The sequence below is a fragment of the Lingula anatina genome, chromosome 1, assembly GCF_051362555.1.
Source record: "Lingula anatina isolate TDL-2025a chromosome 1, LinAna3.0, whole genome shotgun sequence".
Taxonomy (NCBI): domain Eukaryota; kingdom Metazoa; phylum Brachiopoda; class Lingulata; order Lingulida; family Lingulidae; genus Lingula; species Lingula anatina.
The window spans coordinates 17771325-17791061 of record NC_141767.1 but is presented as its reverse complement, the minus strand read 5'-3'; the positions used below and the strand labels follow the sequence as shown (position 1 = coordinate 17791061).

General features: G+C 34.7%; 2 protein-coding genes across 5 annotated transcripts; one reads left to right on the top strand and one right to left on the bottom strand.

Moving 5' to 3' along the window:
* Positions 1-1472: 1472 nt before the first annotated feature.
* Positions 1473-10261, bottom strand: LOC106180262 (TAF5-like RNA polymerase II p300/CBP-associated factor-associated factor 65 kDa subunit 5L). Of its 2 annotated transcripts, none has more exons than XM_087002206.1 (16): positions 10100-10261; positions 8714-8874; positions 7974-8092; positions 7562-7691; positions 7257-7320; positions 6992-7046; positions 5952-6162; positions 5443-5619; positions 5190-5305; positions 4902-4983; positions 4274-4385; positions 3364-3532; positions 2694-2816; positions 2426-2489; positions 1803-2141; positions 1473-1691 (listed from the first exon to the last, which is right to left on the bottom strand). In XM_087002206.1, the coding sequence occupies exons 1-15, from the start codon at positions 10142-10144 to the stop codon at positions 2024-2026; spliced, it is 1746 nt and encodes a 581-aa protein (XP_086858332.1). In that variant the 5' UTR covers positions 10145-10261; the 3' UTR covers positions 1473-1691; positions 1803-2023. The 2 variants fall into 2 exon arrangements, with proteins under 2 accessions (XP_086858332.1, XP_086858331.1); XM_087002205.1 differs by lacking the exon at positions 10100-10261 and adding an exon at positions 9792-10021.
* LOC106178155 (major vault protein) lies at positions 10090-19409 on the top strand. 3 transcript variants are annotated; one of them, XM_024076970.2, is made up of 15 exons: positions 10090-10194; positions 12189-12353; positions 12493-12688; positions 12924-13047; positions 13447-13673; positions 13993-14229; positions 14390-14515; positions 14718-14867; positions 15476-15711; positions 15997-16194; positions 16408-16564; positions 16803-17014; positions 17276-17519; positions 17898-18086; positions 18321-19409. In XM_024076970.2, exons 2-15 carry the CDS (start codon positions 12220-12222, stop codon positions 18477-18479), a joined length of 2589 nt encoding a protein of 862 aa, XP_023932738.2. In that variant the 5' UTR covers positions 10090-10194; positions 12189-12219; the 3' UTR covers positions 18480-19409. The 3 variants fall into 3 exon arrangements, with proteins under 3 accessions (XP_023932738.2, XP_023932739.2, XP_023932740.2); XM_024076971.2 differs by lacking the exon at positions 10090-10194 and adding an exon at positions 10609-10777; XM_024076972.2 differs by lacking the exon at positions 10090-10194 and adding an exon at positions 10649-10819.
* The last annotated feature ends 328 nt before the right edge of the window (positions 19410-19737 follow it).

Below are 19737 nucleotides of genomic sequence, written 5' to 3'. Positions count from 1 at the left end.
TATAAATAATAGTTTGTTTAAAAGTATATTGGTTAAATTTTTTTACAAAATATTTCGTGAAAGTTGTAAGCAGAGGGGAGAATTTTTAGATCGAAATGTTTTGTGATTATAGGACTACTACGGTAGTAGTAGGGTCCCAAACGATTTTTTTATTCGAATTAAGCTACGCTTGAAATAAAAATTAATTATTTTTTTTTTTATTCATACGCCTCTTTGACAAAGGAGTCCAAAGATGCCCAACTTGATTATCTTAGATAATGCCAGAGAAACTTGAAACTTGTCACATTATAATGGGTAAAGGAGCTAGGCATAAAGACACATTTTTAATTGGGATTTAATGGTTTACCCAAGAAGAGTAGTGAATTAGGCAAAGTGTTAGAATATCGGGCCACAGGTGCAAGCGATATGGGAAATACAAATTAATACAATTTATCTGTCAAAAGCCATGCAGTAGAGCTTTACTTTTTTTTAATATTGCCTAAATAGGGATGAAGAGGGCGAAGGAGGAGGAGGAGGTAACAAAATTTTTCCCAAATTTCTCCCAAAAATCTGACATGCTCATGGGTGAAATTGTAAAAACTGAAAATCATGAAAAGGTAATTTGCAATTTCTCATCACATTAAGACCATGGGAAAATAATGTTAAAAATGAAAATCCTGAAATCGGGCATAATCCTGAAAGCTTGCACCCATGCTGAGCATGATCATGGTGAAAAAAACTTAAGTCCTTTTTCTAATACATGACATTAATTTGGTCTTGCCCCCTGCTTTGCAGACTTTCTAAAAATTCATTTCAAAAGTTTTGCTAAAAATTTTCACTTTCAACATTTCCTAGATCATCAAAACATTTTTCATGTGGTAGTACCAGCTGTTCTTAGTGATGTTTTTACACAGGTTCAGTTCCCAAAGCAGTAGTTGCCTGGCAGCATGCAATGTAAAATTGGGTAGAAATCTGATACTCTGTGGACACGTTTTATGGCAGTTAAAAAAAAAAAAAAAAAACAACTAGCGCCACCTATTTTTGTCTGTGTTCACAATATTTATCGTGATGTTTGTATGATTCAAATGTGAAAGATTAAAAATACATTTATGTTATTTCTGTTCTAATTGAAAAAAGTCAAACATTAATTTTTCATCATTATGTTGTATGCTGGTACATGCAGACTAGCTGATACAAGCAGCAACAGTTACCAGAACAAAGCAAAAATTCATTATCTGAAGCTGATACATGTAGCTTTAATGGCATTTCACTCTTATGATTCAGTTACTATGGCATTATATTTACACATGAGAGAATTGGTTTTTAAGGTACTTATGGTTCCTATGGAAATGCAAGGGTTAGTTAATTGATGGAATTAATTCCCAAGTGAAAATGAACTACATATAAGACTAGTGTTATATTTTTTCAGCTAAATTTCTGAGGCACTGAAAATAATTTAATAAACCTAGAAAATATATAGGAAAAACTCGAGCTGGTGAAAAAATAATCCTTTTCATTTTATTTATGTAACACTCATCATTTCTCAGTCGTGAGTAAAAAAGCATGCTAACATTGGTTCCTGTCTCTGTGAATACTCCATTCTTTGAGGAAATATTTTTATCATTTCTCATCTTAAAGGGCTTTCTCCTGCCTAAGAGTCGGTATCCTCGTATAACATAATCTCTCACAGGCCTTCTGTGGAACATCACTGCCTTCATGGTGAGTCACTATCCCCATATATATATATATATATATATATATATATATATATATATATATATATATATAAAATCTCTCATGGCCCTTCTGTGGAACATCACTGCCTTCATGGTGGGGCTCCTGTCCAAGGGGGTGGAGTGGGGGGGGGGGGGGGGGGGGGAGAGGTTTAATTCCTCACCCTACCCAAATGCTAACCACATATTACCCAATATTCCAGACAAAATGTCATCATGTTTTTAAATAAAAATAAGGTATTTTGGCGAGATGGCTTTGGATCTTGGTGCTTTCTATCTCGTTATGTATCTTCAAATATCATAGTGGCAGCTCACTGTATAGCCCCAGATCCAAGCAGCACACTGTGCTGGCCATAACGTAAGTAGTAAATTGCTGCAGATTTGGTGGAAAAAGACCCCAGCTGTTCTGGTGATATGTGGCCCTCAGACCTGAATAGAAAAACAAGTGTATACATTACATTCTTCACTCAAACTCGACATACACAGTGAATTAACTGTACATATTAAACCTTGATGCAAAAAATAATTGTAATAGAGCATTATTTACATTACTTTATCATCTGTTTCTTCTCATGTGATTTCTAGTGAAGTTGATATTTCTATGAATTGGAATCTGGTTGAAAATGAAATAGGTGTAATGGCTATCATTGACCAAATATTCAACACTTGATTTTATTTCTCATTCTCTGGTGCTAAAAATATTAAATACTTACACACTTGCATTTAAATTGGCTGCTTTTCTTACGTCCCATACTCTCACCATACAATCTAAACCACCTGGTAATTGTAAAACATTGTATAAAATTATATAAATTGCCCATGACTTTGGGAAGTCTGTATCATGGCAGTATGAACACCTAATGATTCGACATCAAGTAATTTTTACTTTTGATCTTAAATGTTTCTGAAATTTTACTCAACTCACTACGTACTTCTACTGGTACTCCAATAGAAATGCACTTCAACTGAAAATAAACATACCTGATGCTAACATACTGCTTTCTCTGTTAAAACACAAACTGTGAACAATGTCTGTGTGGCCCCTTAGCTCTTTTATTATAGAACCTGTGCCTAAGTCCCACACTCTAATACGTCTATCTTCTCCTGAATTTTCAGAAAGTAAAGTGTAATAGCATTATGTGTCAACTCTCACAATGTGAAAAGCTTAAAAAAAGCCTGAAAAAACATGATCTTATCTTGAAAGTTCACATAACTTCAGTGACAAAATTACATTTTTATGCAAGAGCCAGAACCCAGACGCACATTTTCCCTGAAATTGAATATATCACAATGTTAAGACTATTCCAATGATCTTATTAAGTACCAAGTAATTTGCGGCATCTTAAGTAACAGGCATAACCAGGCAATTGTGTTAGACTGAGAAAAATGTCACAGATTGGAAACACAACTGGAGAGAGCATAAAATCAATGAAAGTCCTTGAGCAAGTTAAATCCAAACATTAAAAGTTTGATGCAAGCTTTGTTAAGGCCATATTCAGAACCAGGCAAACTTAACCATCTATCGCACCTTAGAATGTATTATACTATATTACACTAAATGCTTGTCTTGTGATGTCAATTATACTAATTCAGGATTAAAGTTAATCTGAAAAAAAATCCCAAAAAAATTGCCAATGTGATATGAACCTACCAGCTGAGGCTAGCATCTGTCCATCAGGAGAGAAGGCCAGAGAGTATATACTGCCCCTGTGGCCCTGCATCAGGCGGACACATTTGCCCTCTTGCACACTCCACAACCTTACAGACTTGTCCCCAGATCCTGTGGCTACATAGTTACAGTTAGGGTGGAATTTCACACACTGAAAAGGTGACATACATAATCTACAGTACTTTAATATTTGAAAAATCCAACAATATTGATCAAAGTAACACTGTATATGTAAATGCCCAGGCTTAGGTCCAATGTGTCTCCACTTGTAATCAATCTCCATGTGAAATTTTTTTGAAAGTGAAGAATGGTCTGCATCAGATTTGAAACCTAGGCTATTACTGTATAGGGTGCCTGCAACCCCCCCCCCCCCCCCAAAAAAAAAAAAAAAAAAAAAACAGAGAGAGAGAGAAAGAGAACCCGTAAAAATTTTATCAAGGCCCATCATATTTCAAGAAATTTGCTGAACTCAAACTTTAGTATGTGTATGATTATTCTCATAAGTTTCAGTTAACTTGGTAGATTTCCATAAAAGTTATGTGCTTTTTAAACATGCTCCAAATGGCCTCCAGGGCATGCTAGCTATAGGCATACTTGCATGTGTAGTGCAAAATAGTCATACACTCGAACACATTCCTCTTTAGGAATTTCCCTGATTTTCGCTGTGATTGTTGTCTTCAGTTCACCAATTATTTAAGGGTTGTTCTGTTATGCTATTACTTTACCCCTGAGATACCCCCACAGATAAAAATCTGGGGAGTTCAAGTCTGGTGAATGAGGTGCCCACTCAATGCACGTCACACTTTCTGCTGATCATGTCTCCACCTGATCTCTTCTACACAAAAATGCTTTTTCTGTGATAGATAAAACTTTTTTAGTCAATATCACTTACATCCACATCCATTGTGTGCCCTACAAATGTTCTGAGAGGATAGGTTCTGTCAACTGCCCACAACTTTACTGTCCTGTCATGTGAACAGCTGGCAAAGAAGCTGCCTGAGGGGCTGAAAAAAGGACCACAAATCTTTTCACAAATATCCCAAAATTTCTAGCTGGGTAAACCTAGTGTTGGCTATTCAAAGCCTGCTATAAAAAGCCCACTAAGTTCATTCACAAAAAATCCAAATTTTTAGCAAATAAATAAATAAATAAATAAATAAATAAATAAATAAACTGGATGTGAACTTTTAAATCTTCCCACACAATGTACCCAGATACTGGTAGACAAAGTATATTACAGCCTTTTTAAGTAAGGAAATACTACCAAAAGACAACAAAGCAAAAATGCAAGGAATGCAATCAAATGTTCACTCATGTGGTCTTTAAAACATCTTTGAGCTTTGAAGTCAAAAATACCAGAAAACTGCTGAGGACCAAATGTAAATCATTTTATTACATTTTTTGTAACCCTTGCTCACTTGATCTTTTTAAAGCTAAGGCTGCTATTTAAAATAATCTACTTAAAAATAAATAAAACTACTAAGTAACTCTGTTTGGTAGAAACCATCTAAAAAGCTAACCTTGTATCTATATCCCAAACTGCATAGCTGTGTCCTCTGTATAGTGCAACATTATTGTAAGTGTCAAGATCCCATAGCCGTACTGAAAAAATAACAAAACAAAAAGCATTAATAAACTTAACATGCTACAGACAAAGAACATTCAGATGCCTTCAGGGGTCTTTAAGAAAAAAAAGAAACATGGTCAATATGTTCTTGAAAGATAATTTCAGAATGTGAAATAAATGGTAGGGCATCCAAACTGACTTCGAGAGACTAGACCTGCCAGTGACTTATCTTGCAGCTCACCTGATTTATCCTCTGAACAAGACAGCAGGTACTTGGAATCAGCAGTAAATGCAGTTCCATAAACAGAACCACTATGTGCCCTCATTGTGATAACTTCATTTGGTCTCGTTCTGGAACTAAAAAAAAAGCACTTTTCAATAAGGATGATTTTTTACAAAATCTGGAAACACTTAGTCTCAAAATATTTTAATAGATGACAAATTTAAGGTTCCTCAAATACCTATAATGCTACTTGTAAAACATATCCTCTTACCACTCTTTTTCCTCTACATCCTCCAAATAATCTCCAACCATTGTGATTCTGTCTGTCCTGACTACTGCCTTTTTAGGGTGCAATTTTGATGGTGTTAAACTCCAGATTTTGATTGAATTTTCCTCAAAGCCTCCACAGATGAGTGCCTCATTTGGTGAAATACTTGTGCAACACAATCTAATTATTAAAAATAAAAATGTTTCATTTTAATTCTAACTGATTAACTTAAGATCAAAATTGATTCTTAAAGAGGGGAGAAAAGAAATTGTTCAATGTTCACTTTTTTAAGCTAAATTATAAATATGTTGCATGTATGAGTATTGTGACAAGTTTTAGTGAAGATTTATAGATTCTCCCAATTTCCAGGAGATGATGGAATTACATAAGATCTTTCTTTCATTTTCTTTTTACATTAATTTTCTTCTGTACAAGATTATGTAGCAATGTTTATAACCATACTCATTGCCTATCACAAAATTGTAAAAAGGTGACCAACACATTTCTCATACCCTTGATGTGTATTGAGAAATGTATAAAATAAGATGGAAGTCAGACATGGTGCCCCATCCCGCACTTTCTGTATACTTTGTTGTAGAGAGCTGAGGGACACTTCATTCCTGATCACTTTGTTTTGTGGGGTGTCAGGAGCAGAAGGAAGAACAAGGTCATGGAAGTTTACAAAGTCCTGAAGGTCTAACTCCACATCTGTGGGCATCTTCACTGGAAGTAAAATAAGCATAAAGCAATTTCACTTTCAGTTAATTTCATAAGCTAGGAAGATCTGCACTGAGCACAATTACAGTACCTGGCACACCTACTTTTCCATTCAATACCTATATAGCTAATAGCTATTAATTAACAATAATTACACTATTACTGAGTGAAAAATGCAATGGCAATTACAAGTTCCTTTAAATCTGCAAGAGGCAGGTGTATGGAAACCACTCATTAAGTACTTTTAAGGGAATTAGTGTCACAGAAATCCATACTTTGCTGTTAATGAGAAACATAACTGAATGCAACCGAAGGCTTTTCTCATAATTTGTTTCAAAATTCATACACTTTTAGTATGACTAAGTACACGGGTACGTTGTCTCTCACTAATGAAATTTTGCAAACCAACTGCTGTAATATCTTGCTGAATTTTCAATATTTATGTTGATCCTTGATCATAGTTAATGATGGGTTGAAAATCACAGTTTTCTGAATGAGTGCAACAGGAAATAGTTGTGTCCCTGTTCATGTTGTCTCTAGTCCAAGTACATGTACATCCCAATGTCTCAATGATAACTTACTAGCTTATATTTGTGAAGAACATATTTACAAATGCATATTCATTTAAAGTGAGTCGTTTCAATTAAATAAACTCAATTTTTAAAAAATTCACACAAAAATTGTAGGCATATTCCGTTACTAACCACACATCAATTGTTCAAGTTTTAGATATCAGTTATTCTTAAATGAGTATAGTAAATTGCCAACAGATATAACAACTTATTTACTTTGAATCTCCAGCTACTAATATCCAAAGCATACTTTCAATACATACCTTTAATGTGGATATGGTGGTTGAATATCTGCAACATAATCATGTTGTCCTCGTTCTGAAGTAAAATGTAACATTGTAATTAACATTGTCATTACACCAAGATGTTACAAAAAGAGTTTTACATCATTTACTATTAAAAATGGTCCTAGAAATGTAAACACCTCAACTTAAGCAACCATTTGACCACATTTTAAGTATCATTATTTAAGTAATAATAAATCAAAAAATGACACGTTAAACCTTGATAAAATATACCTATCATTACCTTGAGGTATCGAAACAGATATTGTAAAGCATCTTCTGACAGGACCACTTTGAATTTATCTTCCCTAAGTAAGAAGAGAATGGCAATACTACATATCATATTTCAAGAAGTTAATACTTATGGTTAAAGGCAAGTCCCACACACTGTTACTTGCACATACTGGTACATGTATATCTTCCAAACATTAAAGCTTTTCATACTGATAAAAGTCTGCATGTGATCCATTGCATCTTTCTAGTTAATAATTTGTTTAGAGAGAAGTAAAAATTGCCCCAGTTTAAAATAAAGATTAGATGTTATTTTACCTAAATTTTCTAATATAGTCATTGCTGTACACATCTTCTTTGTGAAATAACTGTGCCAGTGCCTCTACAATCATTCTGTACTCTGAGTTTTCTAGGAAGTAAGAGTGGTGCCGACTGTAAAACTTGTGGGCTGAAAATATCAATTATATCAATTTATAAACAACAGATCATTGGTATACATTTTTATTTACAGTTTATTTTAGCTACCGTAAAAAAATACCATAAATGCACTCAAATATTAATATTATAATGATGTAAAATATATACAAAAATAAAAACTGATGTTGTTTAGATTATACTTATCCCTTTCAGTCAGTATTAATTACAGGTGAAGGTTCCTCAAAATATGCTATTAAATAAGAACTGACATTAAAAATTACAATGTATCAAGAGCATCAAGGAGATGTCTCACCTGGAGTTTTGTGACCATTGCAGATTAACTCGAGGTAAACATGCACAAAAACTGGATACAGAAGTAACAACAGGTCTGTCCTGTATGGCTCCACTGAGTCCTGAATAAATGTGCGAAATCTGAAAGAGAATTAAAGATTTTTAGATACATTATTATCCAATATAACATGCAATCTGTTACTTTTGTTACTCTGAGATTAAGAATAATCATATAGATCCTTAATAAATATTTGTTAACTTTGTGTATTATCAAACTGGATATCTTCATCCATAGCTGAAGCATCCATAGTTGTTTGCATTCAATTTTTCAATATTGGATCAAACATGAAACTTCAAAGAGCATGTGAAAAATTCCTTTGACTTAGAAAATAATTTTATTATCCTACTGCATCACACTGCATCTAATAATTAACTGGCCAGTAAATGCTGTATCAAAAAAACTGTTATAAATGGACATGTTATGGTAATGGGTATGGCTTAGTATTTCACCTGCCAATAGACAGATCATAGTGAAAAAAATGTTAATGCACTGCTATGGATGACAAATGGGTTCTGAATACTAGTGCATGTCCATCAGGCACAGTTGAAGTCAGAGCATCATACTGAAGTTATCAATATTGATCAACATTATTCAATAAATATGAGGCCAAAGGTAGTCTTTGTACGCAGGTCAATGAAAAACATATGTTTTTGGAATGACTGTTAATATAAACTGCCACACAGAGCCAAAAAAATACTTACCTGACATACTGTTGATCGCAAGCTGTAGCATCCCCAGTGATGCTGCTAAATGAGAAAGAACTGTCAACACCTACAGCTGCATTGCAAGCCTCATGCAATGACATCTCTTCTATAGTTTGCTGGACTTTCAGGTCTTTCTTATTTATATGTTCACTGTCTCCCTGTAAATTTTATGTTAAGATGGTAATGTAACATCTATAAACCAATCATAAGCAACACATAAATATGCATTACAATGGGGTAGTGCTGGCAATTTTTTTCTTTTAGTCAAATCACTACTTTTTCATCACCTTTTTTCCCATAAGGTTTAAATTTGACTAAAACAAGTCAAATCAACCATTTTTGTTTAGCCAACCTAAGTCAGTTTTAGCATTTGCCTAAATTGGCTAGTGTTAGTGCTACCCCTGGCACATGTACTCCTACTAGTATATGGCACAAAGTGATAGTTGTAAGGACAAGGACAATTTACTAATTATGATTTTCAGTTGGGTGCAGGGTTTCTAGAGGAGGCAAAAGAAAATGTCTCTATTGATGCACATAACAATATTACACCTACATCTTACATTTCTTTACCCATTTTTATACAGTACTGATTAATTTTAACTGAAGCATGTACAGATCTGTTATTAACAATGGAAATAAAAGGTAACCGATTTCTGTGGCAATACTAATTTTCCTTTTAAAAAATAAGCAATTGTCCTCAGTTCAATAAATATCACTCAACTTGCCCCAGCAATATAACAGTTCTTTTTCTAGACTAATTTTTAAAATCATTTGGGTTCTAATGGATCAGGATCAATCAGTCTTCATTTAGACCATGTCTTCTTAACATTTCAGAAGGAAATATCAATATCAGGTACTTTTCTGGTTTTCACGGTACAACTTGGGAAAAAGCAGTAGTTTTTCAGAATACTCAAGCATACGAAATATATATATAGAAGTATAACTTTGAATCATTTTCTATGTACTTTCTCTACAGCCTAGGCAATATACAGTTCATAACTTCTGAAATGCCGATCATTTGTGCCAATAATGATTCTTTTCCACTCTGTTATTTACTCCAAAATGACATACCTACCTTAAATTGTCGTCTTTTCAAATAATGACCTACATAGCTATTAATTTGTTCACTTCTAACTCGTTTCATGCTGAAATATGAAATCTAAGAGAAACTCAAAATAGGGCAAGTTACATGTGCAGCAAACACATTGCACAAATTTCAATGGGTAAAATAGATGAGGTAATACTTGTTTTACTCTTTGAAAATTTTCGTTATCAACCACGAGTATGTAAATCTTATTAAACTGATAATCACACGTATGATCAATTTAACTGATTATCTTTATTTTTATTTCTGAGGTTTATATCTCCGCAGCGAATACATACACTGATTGGTTGCTCTGGAGGTGTATATATTGACCTCTTTCGCATTCCTGTCGGTCAGGTGCTCGCTTCCTCGTTTCACTAACTCACTTACTGGCGTAAGTAAAGACTTTTTTATTATGGGTTGTCATGGTGAAAACAGGGTAAAGATATGACCAGCTTTGCTTCTTCTACAAGAGTGCCATTGCATTGGGTAGCATAGTGTTTTTAATTGAAAGCTTGTGACGTAAATGGGTAAACAAAATTTCCAGAAGTTGAGGACTTGCGTGGTTTCTTTTCATAGTGTAAAAAAGGTTTATTTAAAAAATCTATTAAACCGCAGTATAATTTGCTTTTTGAAAAAAGGCATAATACAATTTATTGATACACCTGTAAATGTTTCTCCGGCTTCCCTGCTTAGGCCTTGACGTCATTGTGGTCAATATGAGTAAGCAAATATCTGTAACTTGATCGGTCTATTTGGCGTTGCTGATGTCAGCAGCTTGTGCAACATCACTAACACCATTATTTCATTGCAATTGCCTTGCGTCAGCGGTTTTTCCAAACACGTATGCGTTTGCAGGTGGTCCATTTTTGCTACATCAGCTTTTTCATCAAGTTATATTTAACTGGCTCGTGCAAAACCTTATAAATTTGAGCAGAATCCTCAATTCCTAGGCCTGGTTGGCTGGTGGTGCTGAGGTGAGAACTACATCAGTAATGGTGATGTGACATTGTTAAAAGGTTACTTTTTTGCAATATAGATACTGTAATTTAAATATAGACATTTTAAATATTTTCTAAATACTGGTTGATTGATCCGTATTCTTTTTATTATTATTAATATTATTATTTCCTAATGTTGTTATTAATGTTAATTTACATTAACTAAATATTAAAAGATTTTTTAATATTCTTTAAACTGGAAATGGAATAATTGCAAATAAGAACTACATGTGCATATCAAATACGGAAATTACCAAATTCAGGTGGCACTGCATAAAATGGGTCATGATAAATGTAACTATACTGACATAGCAACCAGATATCTTGTGACTGATGATAAAATGTTCTTGTTATTATCATTGATGGTTTATATTAATAATTTAATGACAAACTTATTGTTCTGTGTGACATTGATATCTCTGTGACATTGATAACAATTACGTGCATTTGGATCCAAAATGTAAGCTGCATAGAAATGTTTGCAAAATTAAAAGGAGCTTAGATATATTATTCAGATGCATAAAATGAGTGTTATTGATTCAGATATGTTACACTGTATCCGTACATATATAGCATATGCTGATATTTTTATATGCAGACACTGTATGTGTCTGTATATATTCTGATCACTGTGCACGTGGCTGATCATGCTGTTGCAATTGGTGTCCAACACATCTTTATTTCACCCTATTACTGTCAAACTGTATCTTTATATAACTTGGTTTTGTTTGGTAAAGTGGAAGGTTCCTTTTGAAAATCAACATGATAAGATTGTTTTACAAATTTTTTTTCCATTTATTTTGGCAACAATTGTCCAAGTCTTTGTGTGCCACTGGACTACGTGGACCTTCATAAATTGCTATCCTCTGTAATAATCTCTAAAGAAAACATTTTTTAAAGAAAAAAAAACAATTGACCATCTTTGAATGTCTGTAAATATTTTATCTTACTGTAAAATAAGAAGTTCAAGTCTTAGTTTAAATTGTTATCATATCTTTAGTACAATAATAATAGCTAAAGAAAAAATAACTTCTTACCCCAAGATATAGATGTTAAAAACTTTAATAAGCATGGTCCCTGTTATTTAAAAGATTGTGCTCCCTCTTAATGAGTTTAATTGGTGATGATAAATTTATACTTCAGCTACCTGAAAACTATGACATCTCATTACCATATTCTTATGGATGTAGCACAAATATAAAAAGCAGGATCTAAAATGATTTATAGTTTGGTTCATCTGTTATATCTCTATGATATGGTGTGGTATGTTATGCTGTGGGACATTATAGGTGACTACAAAGTGGTAATTTAAGTTCATCCAGTAAAAGACAGGGATGAGTCAGTCACCTTAAAATTTATTCTTTATTAGTCATATTGCTCATTACAGGTTAAACAGATCTGAGAATAAAGCTTTGAAGATGGCATCCAGAAGCAAGGATGAGTCTTTGTTCCGTATTCCTCCCTACTTCTACATCCATGTGTTGGATCAGAACACCAATGTCACACGACTGGAGATTGGGCCAAACACATACATCAGACAGGACAATGAAAGGTAAAATTAAGGATCTTTCATCCTTTAACAGAGAAAATTTGTTTCACTTTGGCTTCAAGTTTCATCCATATGATTTCCTATTGCATTTTTAAAGGGAATTTTAACTCAAAAGTAAATATGATGTCATTTGCCTGTTTAGGGTTGTTTTGGGGCCTGAGAAGATGGTGACAGTGCCCCCTAGGCATTTTTGCGTCATTGAAAACCCTATCCTCAAAGACAAGGACGGCAAATGTGTGTTTGACAAGAGTGGACAGCCCAAGCTGCTGCATGCTGACCAGGAGATACGCCTTGCACAAGATCCTTTCCCTCTTTATCCAGGGGAGGTGCTCAAGCAGGTACAAAGCTAGTGACAGTCACACAAAATACTCTTGAAAACTACAGCTAACAGATTCAGAAGCTTGTAATGGCTCAATGAATGTACAAGCTACTTCAAGATTGATTATATCATTTTACTTATGTTTTATGGGCAAACCTAATTTAGAAAACCTGGGCAGTTTTATCATAGAGGCACTTGTTGATTGCATACATCCTCTTCATGAAGATGGTATCTTATAAATTCTTTATTTACAGCCAGTGGTACCCTTGAAAATAGTTGCAGCAAATGCAGCAATACGCCTGCGTGCTGTTTTGGACTTTGAAGATGAGACTGGTGAGAAAAGAACAGCTGGGGATGAATGGCTGTTTGAGGGGCCAGGTAAGATTAGATCGTGGTAATATTTTATATGTTATAGCCAGCTTGAGTAATGATTTGTGATTTTAATCAGTTAAAATAATTTAGATTATTCAGTTTTTTTTTACGATCTAAAAGATTGTGGTATTGCCCAATAGTACCCATACTGATTTTTGTTAAGAAAAATATTTTCCTCTCAAAAAATGATACCTTGATTTTGCGGAGTTTTTTTGGGTTTTTTTAATAAAAATATAGTGATTATTTTTAAATGTGTGTGTGAGTTTCTTATATCTGTGTAATCTGAATTTTTGATGAAAAATCTGTTTATCTCATTATTCTAAACTTCATTTTTGGTAATCTCCAACAACAGATAAATACATCTTGGGAAGCATGCTGCTACATACAAGTTTTCTCTGTTTGTAGGAACTTATATTCCCAGAAAGGAGGTAGCAGTAGAGGAGACAATACGTGCCACAGTTATCAAACCCAACCAGGCATGCAAACTACGTGCACGCAAAGAGTGCATAGATCGTGATGGTGTCCCTCGTGTCACAGGAGAGGAGTGGATAGTGAAGAAGACTGGGGCTTACCTGCCTGGAGCATATGAGGAAGTAGTGGATGTAGAGGATGCCTTTGTACTTACAGAAAAGGTATCTTGTTGTCTTCATTATTGTGGAGCTAATAGCATGCTAAGATCTGTTTTCTATTATATATAGAATTTATGTGTGATACAACCTTTAGAATTTTTATTTATTTATTTTTATTTTTTACATGCTTGCTGAAGTTGTGCTTATTAAGCAATACATGAGACCTTAAAGAACTTGTTAGATAATATCAGTTTCCATGGTGATGTGATATTTTTGTATGAACTTGATAACCTTTACTTTATTGAAGTATTTAATAAAAATACAGTATGTCAAAGAAAGCCCATTCATCAACAAAGTAACCCTTGTTTGATCTCAATTATAGAAAGCTTTGCACATGAGGGCCATAAGAACATTCAAGGATGACTTTGGCAATGTGCGTAAAAATGGAGAGGAGTGGTTAATCAAGATGTCGGACACAGAAACTCACATTCCTCAAGTGTACGAGGAAGTTGTTGGTGTTGTTGATATCACCACTTTGAGCAGCAGACAGTACTGTGTCATCCTGGACCCCGTGGATGACGATGGGAAACCCCAACTTGGAAAGAAGAAATTAGTGAAGGTGAGTGAAGTTATGTAAAAAGCCTACCTGTAGTTTTTGTAAGTGCAGTATTATTTATTGTTCACTGTTGATGTACGAAACAAATGTGCCTTCCATGCAATTTTTTGTACAAGAATATTTAATTTAATAGAACAATGAATTTCCACTTTTTACATTGTAGGGAGAGAAGTCTTTCTTCTTGATGCCTGGTGAGAGTCTGGAGGAAGGAATCCAAGATGTCTACATTCTTGGGGAAGATGAAGGTCTTATCCTCAGATCTACAGAGTTGTTCAAGGATGCTGGGGCAGTAAGTGATTTTTGGTAACCATATTTGCAAACATAGGAAAATGTTCATACAAGTTTTATATTGGTAAGTGAGGAACATAAAATTGAAATCAAATCAATTTTGACATGATGGTTTACTGCCTTTGTTTTTTCCTACTTTTTTCTATCAGAGTGTTTATAGCATTGTTGCCAAGAAATTTACTTATTCATAATCTTACACCTAGGGCATTGAGCGCCACCCTGGAGATCGTTGGATGATCAGAGGCCCCAAGGAATATGTTCCTCCAGTTGAAGTAGAAGTTGTCTGCAAACGTCAAGCCATCCCACTAGATGAAAATGAAGGAATCTATGTCAGAAATGTCAAAACTGGCAAGGTGGGTTTGCTTGAAAATTTTGCTTTAATCAAGGAGGCATCAATTTCTTTAGCTCAGTTGTTACACTTTTATTTGGAAGGTCATTTTAAGTTATCAGTTAAAGAAAATAGAAATATGTGTACTAAGGTCACACTTTTGCTATGGTGTATTTTTGTCTGAATTTGAAAATGCAAGGACCACCATACAAGTTGTTGTTTTGTTTCATTATTGCAAAACAGAGGCATGTAAAAGCATTTTGGAATCCTGTAATGGTCTCTCCGCCTCTCACATGGCTACCCACGCGTCATCCTTTGACAGGTTGAATTGAGCCAAGATTAAATTACTGTGCCCCTGCAGGGACGATGCATGGGGAGGCATGTGAGAGGCGGAGATACCATTACAGGATTAAGCAGTCTTCCTTTCATGTAGGTCTGCCATATTTAGGTCCTGGCCTAGCTAACACTCGGCTCTTCTCATTCTGAATGGTCCCATAGTTAATAAATTAAAAAATACAGATAAAATTGTTTTATTGGGCAAAAAGTTACTGGTGTAGACCTGCTGGCACTCATCATTTATTTATAACTGGAGATACCTTGCTGAAATTCAAAGTGTAATTATTTTTATTATAGGTAAGAGCCATTACTGGGGAGACCTACATGTTGAACCAAGATGAGGAGTTGTGGTGTAAGGAGCTGCCCCCTGCTGTGGAGGCACTTCTGGCCCAAGGGAAAGATCCACTGGCTGATAGAGGAGAGCGCGGCAGAGGGGCAAGCACCCAAACACGTGACAAAACCAGAGTAGTCACCTTCAGAGTGCCACACAATGCAGCAGTGCAGATATATGATTACAAGGAGAAAAAAGCAAGGTATTTGTTATGCCAAGAATTTTTTAGAGGATTAACTGATTTAAAGATTTTTGACTTGGAGATTTCTACAGTCATTCAGATGCTTAATTGATAAATGTATACAGAGTTGCCAACAAATAATATTTTATATTTGTGACTTCTTAATTTTGAAGCAGACAAATCATCTCCATGAAGCCTCATGGATTGTTGTCAGTCTTGTGACTTTCTTGTCAAACAGTTTTCAAATTTCACTTGACGGACAGTTGCTTGTTATATATTTGTAATAAATTTTTCACAATTTTGCAGAGTTGTGTTTGGTCCAGATCTGGTGATGCTGGGTCCAGATGAACAGTTTACTCAGCTCAGTTTGTCTGGTGGTAAACCCAAGAAACCCAATCTTATCAAATCACTGTGCCTTCTCATGGGTCCCGACTTCTGCACAGACATTATAGTGGTGGAGACGGCGGATCACGCAAGGCTCTCTCTGCAGCTATCTTACAATTGGTATGTATTCTATATTTATATGTATGTTTTTTTATGTTTAAAAACTCTTGCTTGACAATATAGTAGACAGTAATGGAAATTGTTTTTCTTAGTTGGGTCTTTCGTGGTTTAAAACCATCACAGTTTAGCACAATTCAGATTTTTAAAAAATTTGTATGAACATTGTAATGAAAGCAGAACTTGTAGAGCACTATAATTTGTCTTTGGTTTTAGGCACTTCGAAATTTCAACCAAGGCTGGAGACAAAGACTTTGAAACTGAGGCAGCTAAGTTGTTCAGTGTTCCCGACTTTGTTGGAGATGCTTGTAAAGCAATTGCATCTAGAGTCAGAGGAGCTGTGGCACAGGTTCAGTTTGATGACTTTCATAAGGTAAACTTCATTGGACTATTTTCTCCATTGTAAGTCTCTCAATGTGTTTGGCATACTTCTCAAGAAGTATGATTGAGTTGTTCATTTCTGAGTTGGTGGTTTTTAAAAATGGACATTGGATAAAAAATTTAATATAGGTGCGTGAATTGTTGTAAATTAGTGGCAGTCTTTTCACCCAACCATAGACTTTCACTAAAATTAAAATGTCAGTGCCTGAGAATACAAACTTCCATTTCAGAACTCTGCCAAAATTATCCGTGCGTCTGTGTTTGGAATTGACGACAGCAAGAAAGTGCGAGATCGCTTTGTGTTCAAACAGAACAACTTGATCATCACCAGCATAGATATTCAGTCTGTGGAACCAGTGGACCAGAGAACTAGAGATGCCTTGCAGAAGTCTGTCCAACTGGCCATTGAAATTACCACCAACTCACAGGAGGCAGCAGCCAGGTAAACTGTAGTCTTATGTCATATGTAACAGAGGCTTTGATTGGGTGAAGATTGTGGAAGCTTTTATTTTAACCACACCCACCAGTATTGCTGCCCTACTCCTAGTGCTTCTTAAACTACATTGTATAATGATCACATACAGTATGATATTCTTATGAATGGTCAGCTAGTTTTAGTCGAGAGAAATTTATCACAATTGTTTAACTAATATTATACAAACAGCATACAGAAAGGTCTCATGTTGTATTTGATCATTTTCAGACATGAAGCAGAGCGTCTAGAGCAGGAGGCAAAAGGTCGCCTGGAGCGTCAAAAGATAAGTGATGAAGCTGAGGCTGAGAAATCTCGCCGCGCTCTTCTAGAACTCCAGGCTCAGAGTGCTGCCGTAGAGAGCACAGGGCAAGCCAAGGCAGAGGCACAGTCCAGGGCAGAGTCTGCCAGAATAGAGGGAGAGGCTAATGTGGAGCAAGCCAAACTGAAGGCGCAGGCTATGAAAATTGAAGCAGTACGTATGATTATGTTTTATATCTTAGTATTTAGTGAACTAGATGTTAATACAAAAAGTTGCACTGATTTCAGTCTGCAATTTTATTTAAGGCCCCATGCCTAATGTTAGCAAAATTGAAGCTGGGCTTTGATAATATTAATGATACGTATTTATTGACATGCAAAACAGTTGTAAAATTTTCATTTTTTAAACATATATTTAATTTTAAAAATGCTAGTAATGATTATAAATTTGTGTAAATTTCTTAAGATAGTGTTGATTATTTTGGCTTTTGGGTCAGTTTGCTCTTTGACTCAATTGTGTGAAAGGGCTACTAGGTGCCAAATTATTTTGCACAGACAGTTATTTATATACATGAATTATTGTTACTTACAGGAAGGAGAACTTGAACGCCTTACCAGTGCCCGTGAAGCAGAGATCAGGTTCCTTCGTGAACAGAATGAGCTTGAGCTGTCCAAGTCCAAGGAGATGACTGCCATTGAGACTGGCAAGTTTAAAGACATGGTGAATTCCATAGGTGCAGACACCATCAGAGCCATTGCAACTTCTGGACCCGAGATGCAGGCAAGTAGAATTCATGGCTAGTTCTATCATGGTTTGTTCTGATTATGCTGATTATATGATTTACAACTATGCATATAATAAAATTGTTGTTCTTCTCAATGTGTTGAAGTATTTTTGTATATGTTTGGTTGAAAGTTTTCGTAAAGTTGTCACGGAACACTGGGAGGAACAACATTTAACTGACATGGGAAATTGTTAATAACATAATTTTAACCCTCACATTCCTAATTCCAGGTGAAACTCCTGAAGGCACTGGGCTTGAAGTCCACTCTGATCACAGATGGCAGTTCCCCTATCAATCTGTTCAATACAGCCAATGGCCTGGTGGGGGGAAGCATGGTCCCCATGAAGCGGGGGCCACAAGTTGCCTCAGATGATGATGATGAAGATTGAATCACATACTAGCTGCTGGACAGGCTGATATTAGAATGACAGCCTTAAAGATTTAAAGAGATTTTAAGAACTGATTAATTTTACTCAATCCTTTTATGAAGGAATTTAGAAAAAAGGGTGAAATTCTGGCTACAAACGTCTCCACCATATATAAATAGAGCATTATTGAAGAAGAAATGCTGTTACAGTAATGTAAAAAAGCATTATTGTATGTAGAGAGTAATAAAAACATTATATTATGTAGAGAGTGATATCTCCTACTGAAATTGCCCTGAAGGTTTTGCACACAACAGATATCTAACTTGTTTTATTAAAAATGTGCAATCTTTGATTATGAAATATTTTGATATAACAAACCCTGTTGTTTATACATTCCACTTATGCATGAGAAATTTTGTTTCTATATGTTTAGTGCATACTGTACAGTTTTTTCTTTTTGATATTATAAATCCTATACTGTATATTGACCTGTGATACTGTTTGATAAAAGAACATTTATCTGTAGTAAGTTTTTTGTTGTCAAAAGTCCCTACATTAGGGAAATTGATCAAATATCATTCTTTAACATTGATCTGTGCTTAAAAACTAATATTATGAAATATGTTGCCTTTCTTGTTTTAAATAATACTGTAATACTATTGAGTGTGCCTAAATATGTTATCATGTTGCATTGTTAAAATCTAAAAGATGTTATTGGTTGCTGTGGTGCTGTACACTTTCATGAAGCAGAGTGATTGCCACGTTGATGATTATTTTCAAAATTAAGGCTTAGATTATTAAAAGACAGACTTTCCTATAATCATTTGATCTGATGTTCATTAGATTAACTACTACCAAAGTTGAGATGTGATGCACTTTGTGGTTGTAATTAAATACATTGATTAATTAAAATAAATAAAACAATTTACATGTACCTTTTCTGTAAAACTATATTGTGTTTTTAAATTTGAACAGTTTCTGAAAAAAATACCCTGTCAAGAACGAACATAATGCACCCGTACTGAGTATATTGCAATTAATTTTGCACCTCAATTTCTGATTTTTTATTTTTACTTTATTAAAAATGAACCATTAATCTCCACTTTCAACTCACAACATGACTTACTTTTTAATTGTGTATTTCTGTATAAGCTTTTCTGGCAAAATAAGTGTAAAATCAAATTCAAAAATATTTTCTAAACCATTAGTGCAGCTACTGTAGCTATATTTAAACTTCTGTCTGCTTAGCAGTGCTAAATATAAATGTAAAAGGACAAAA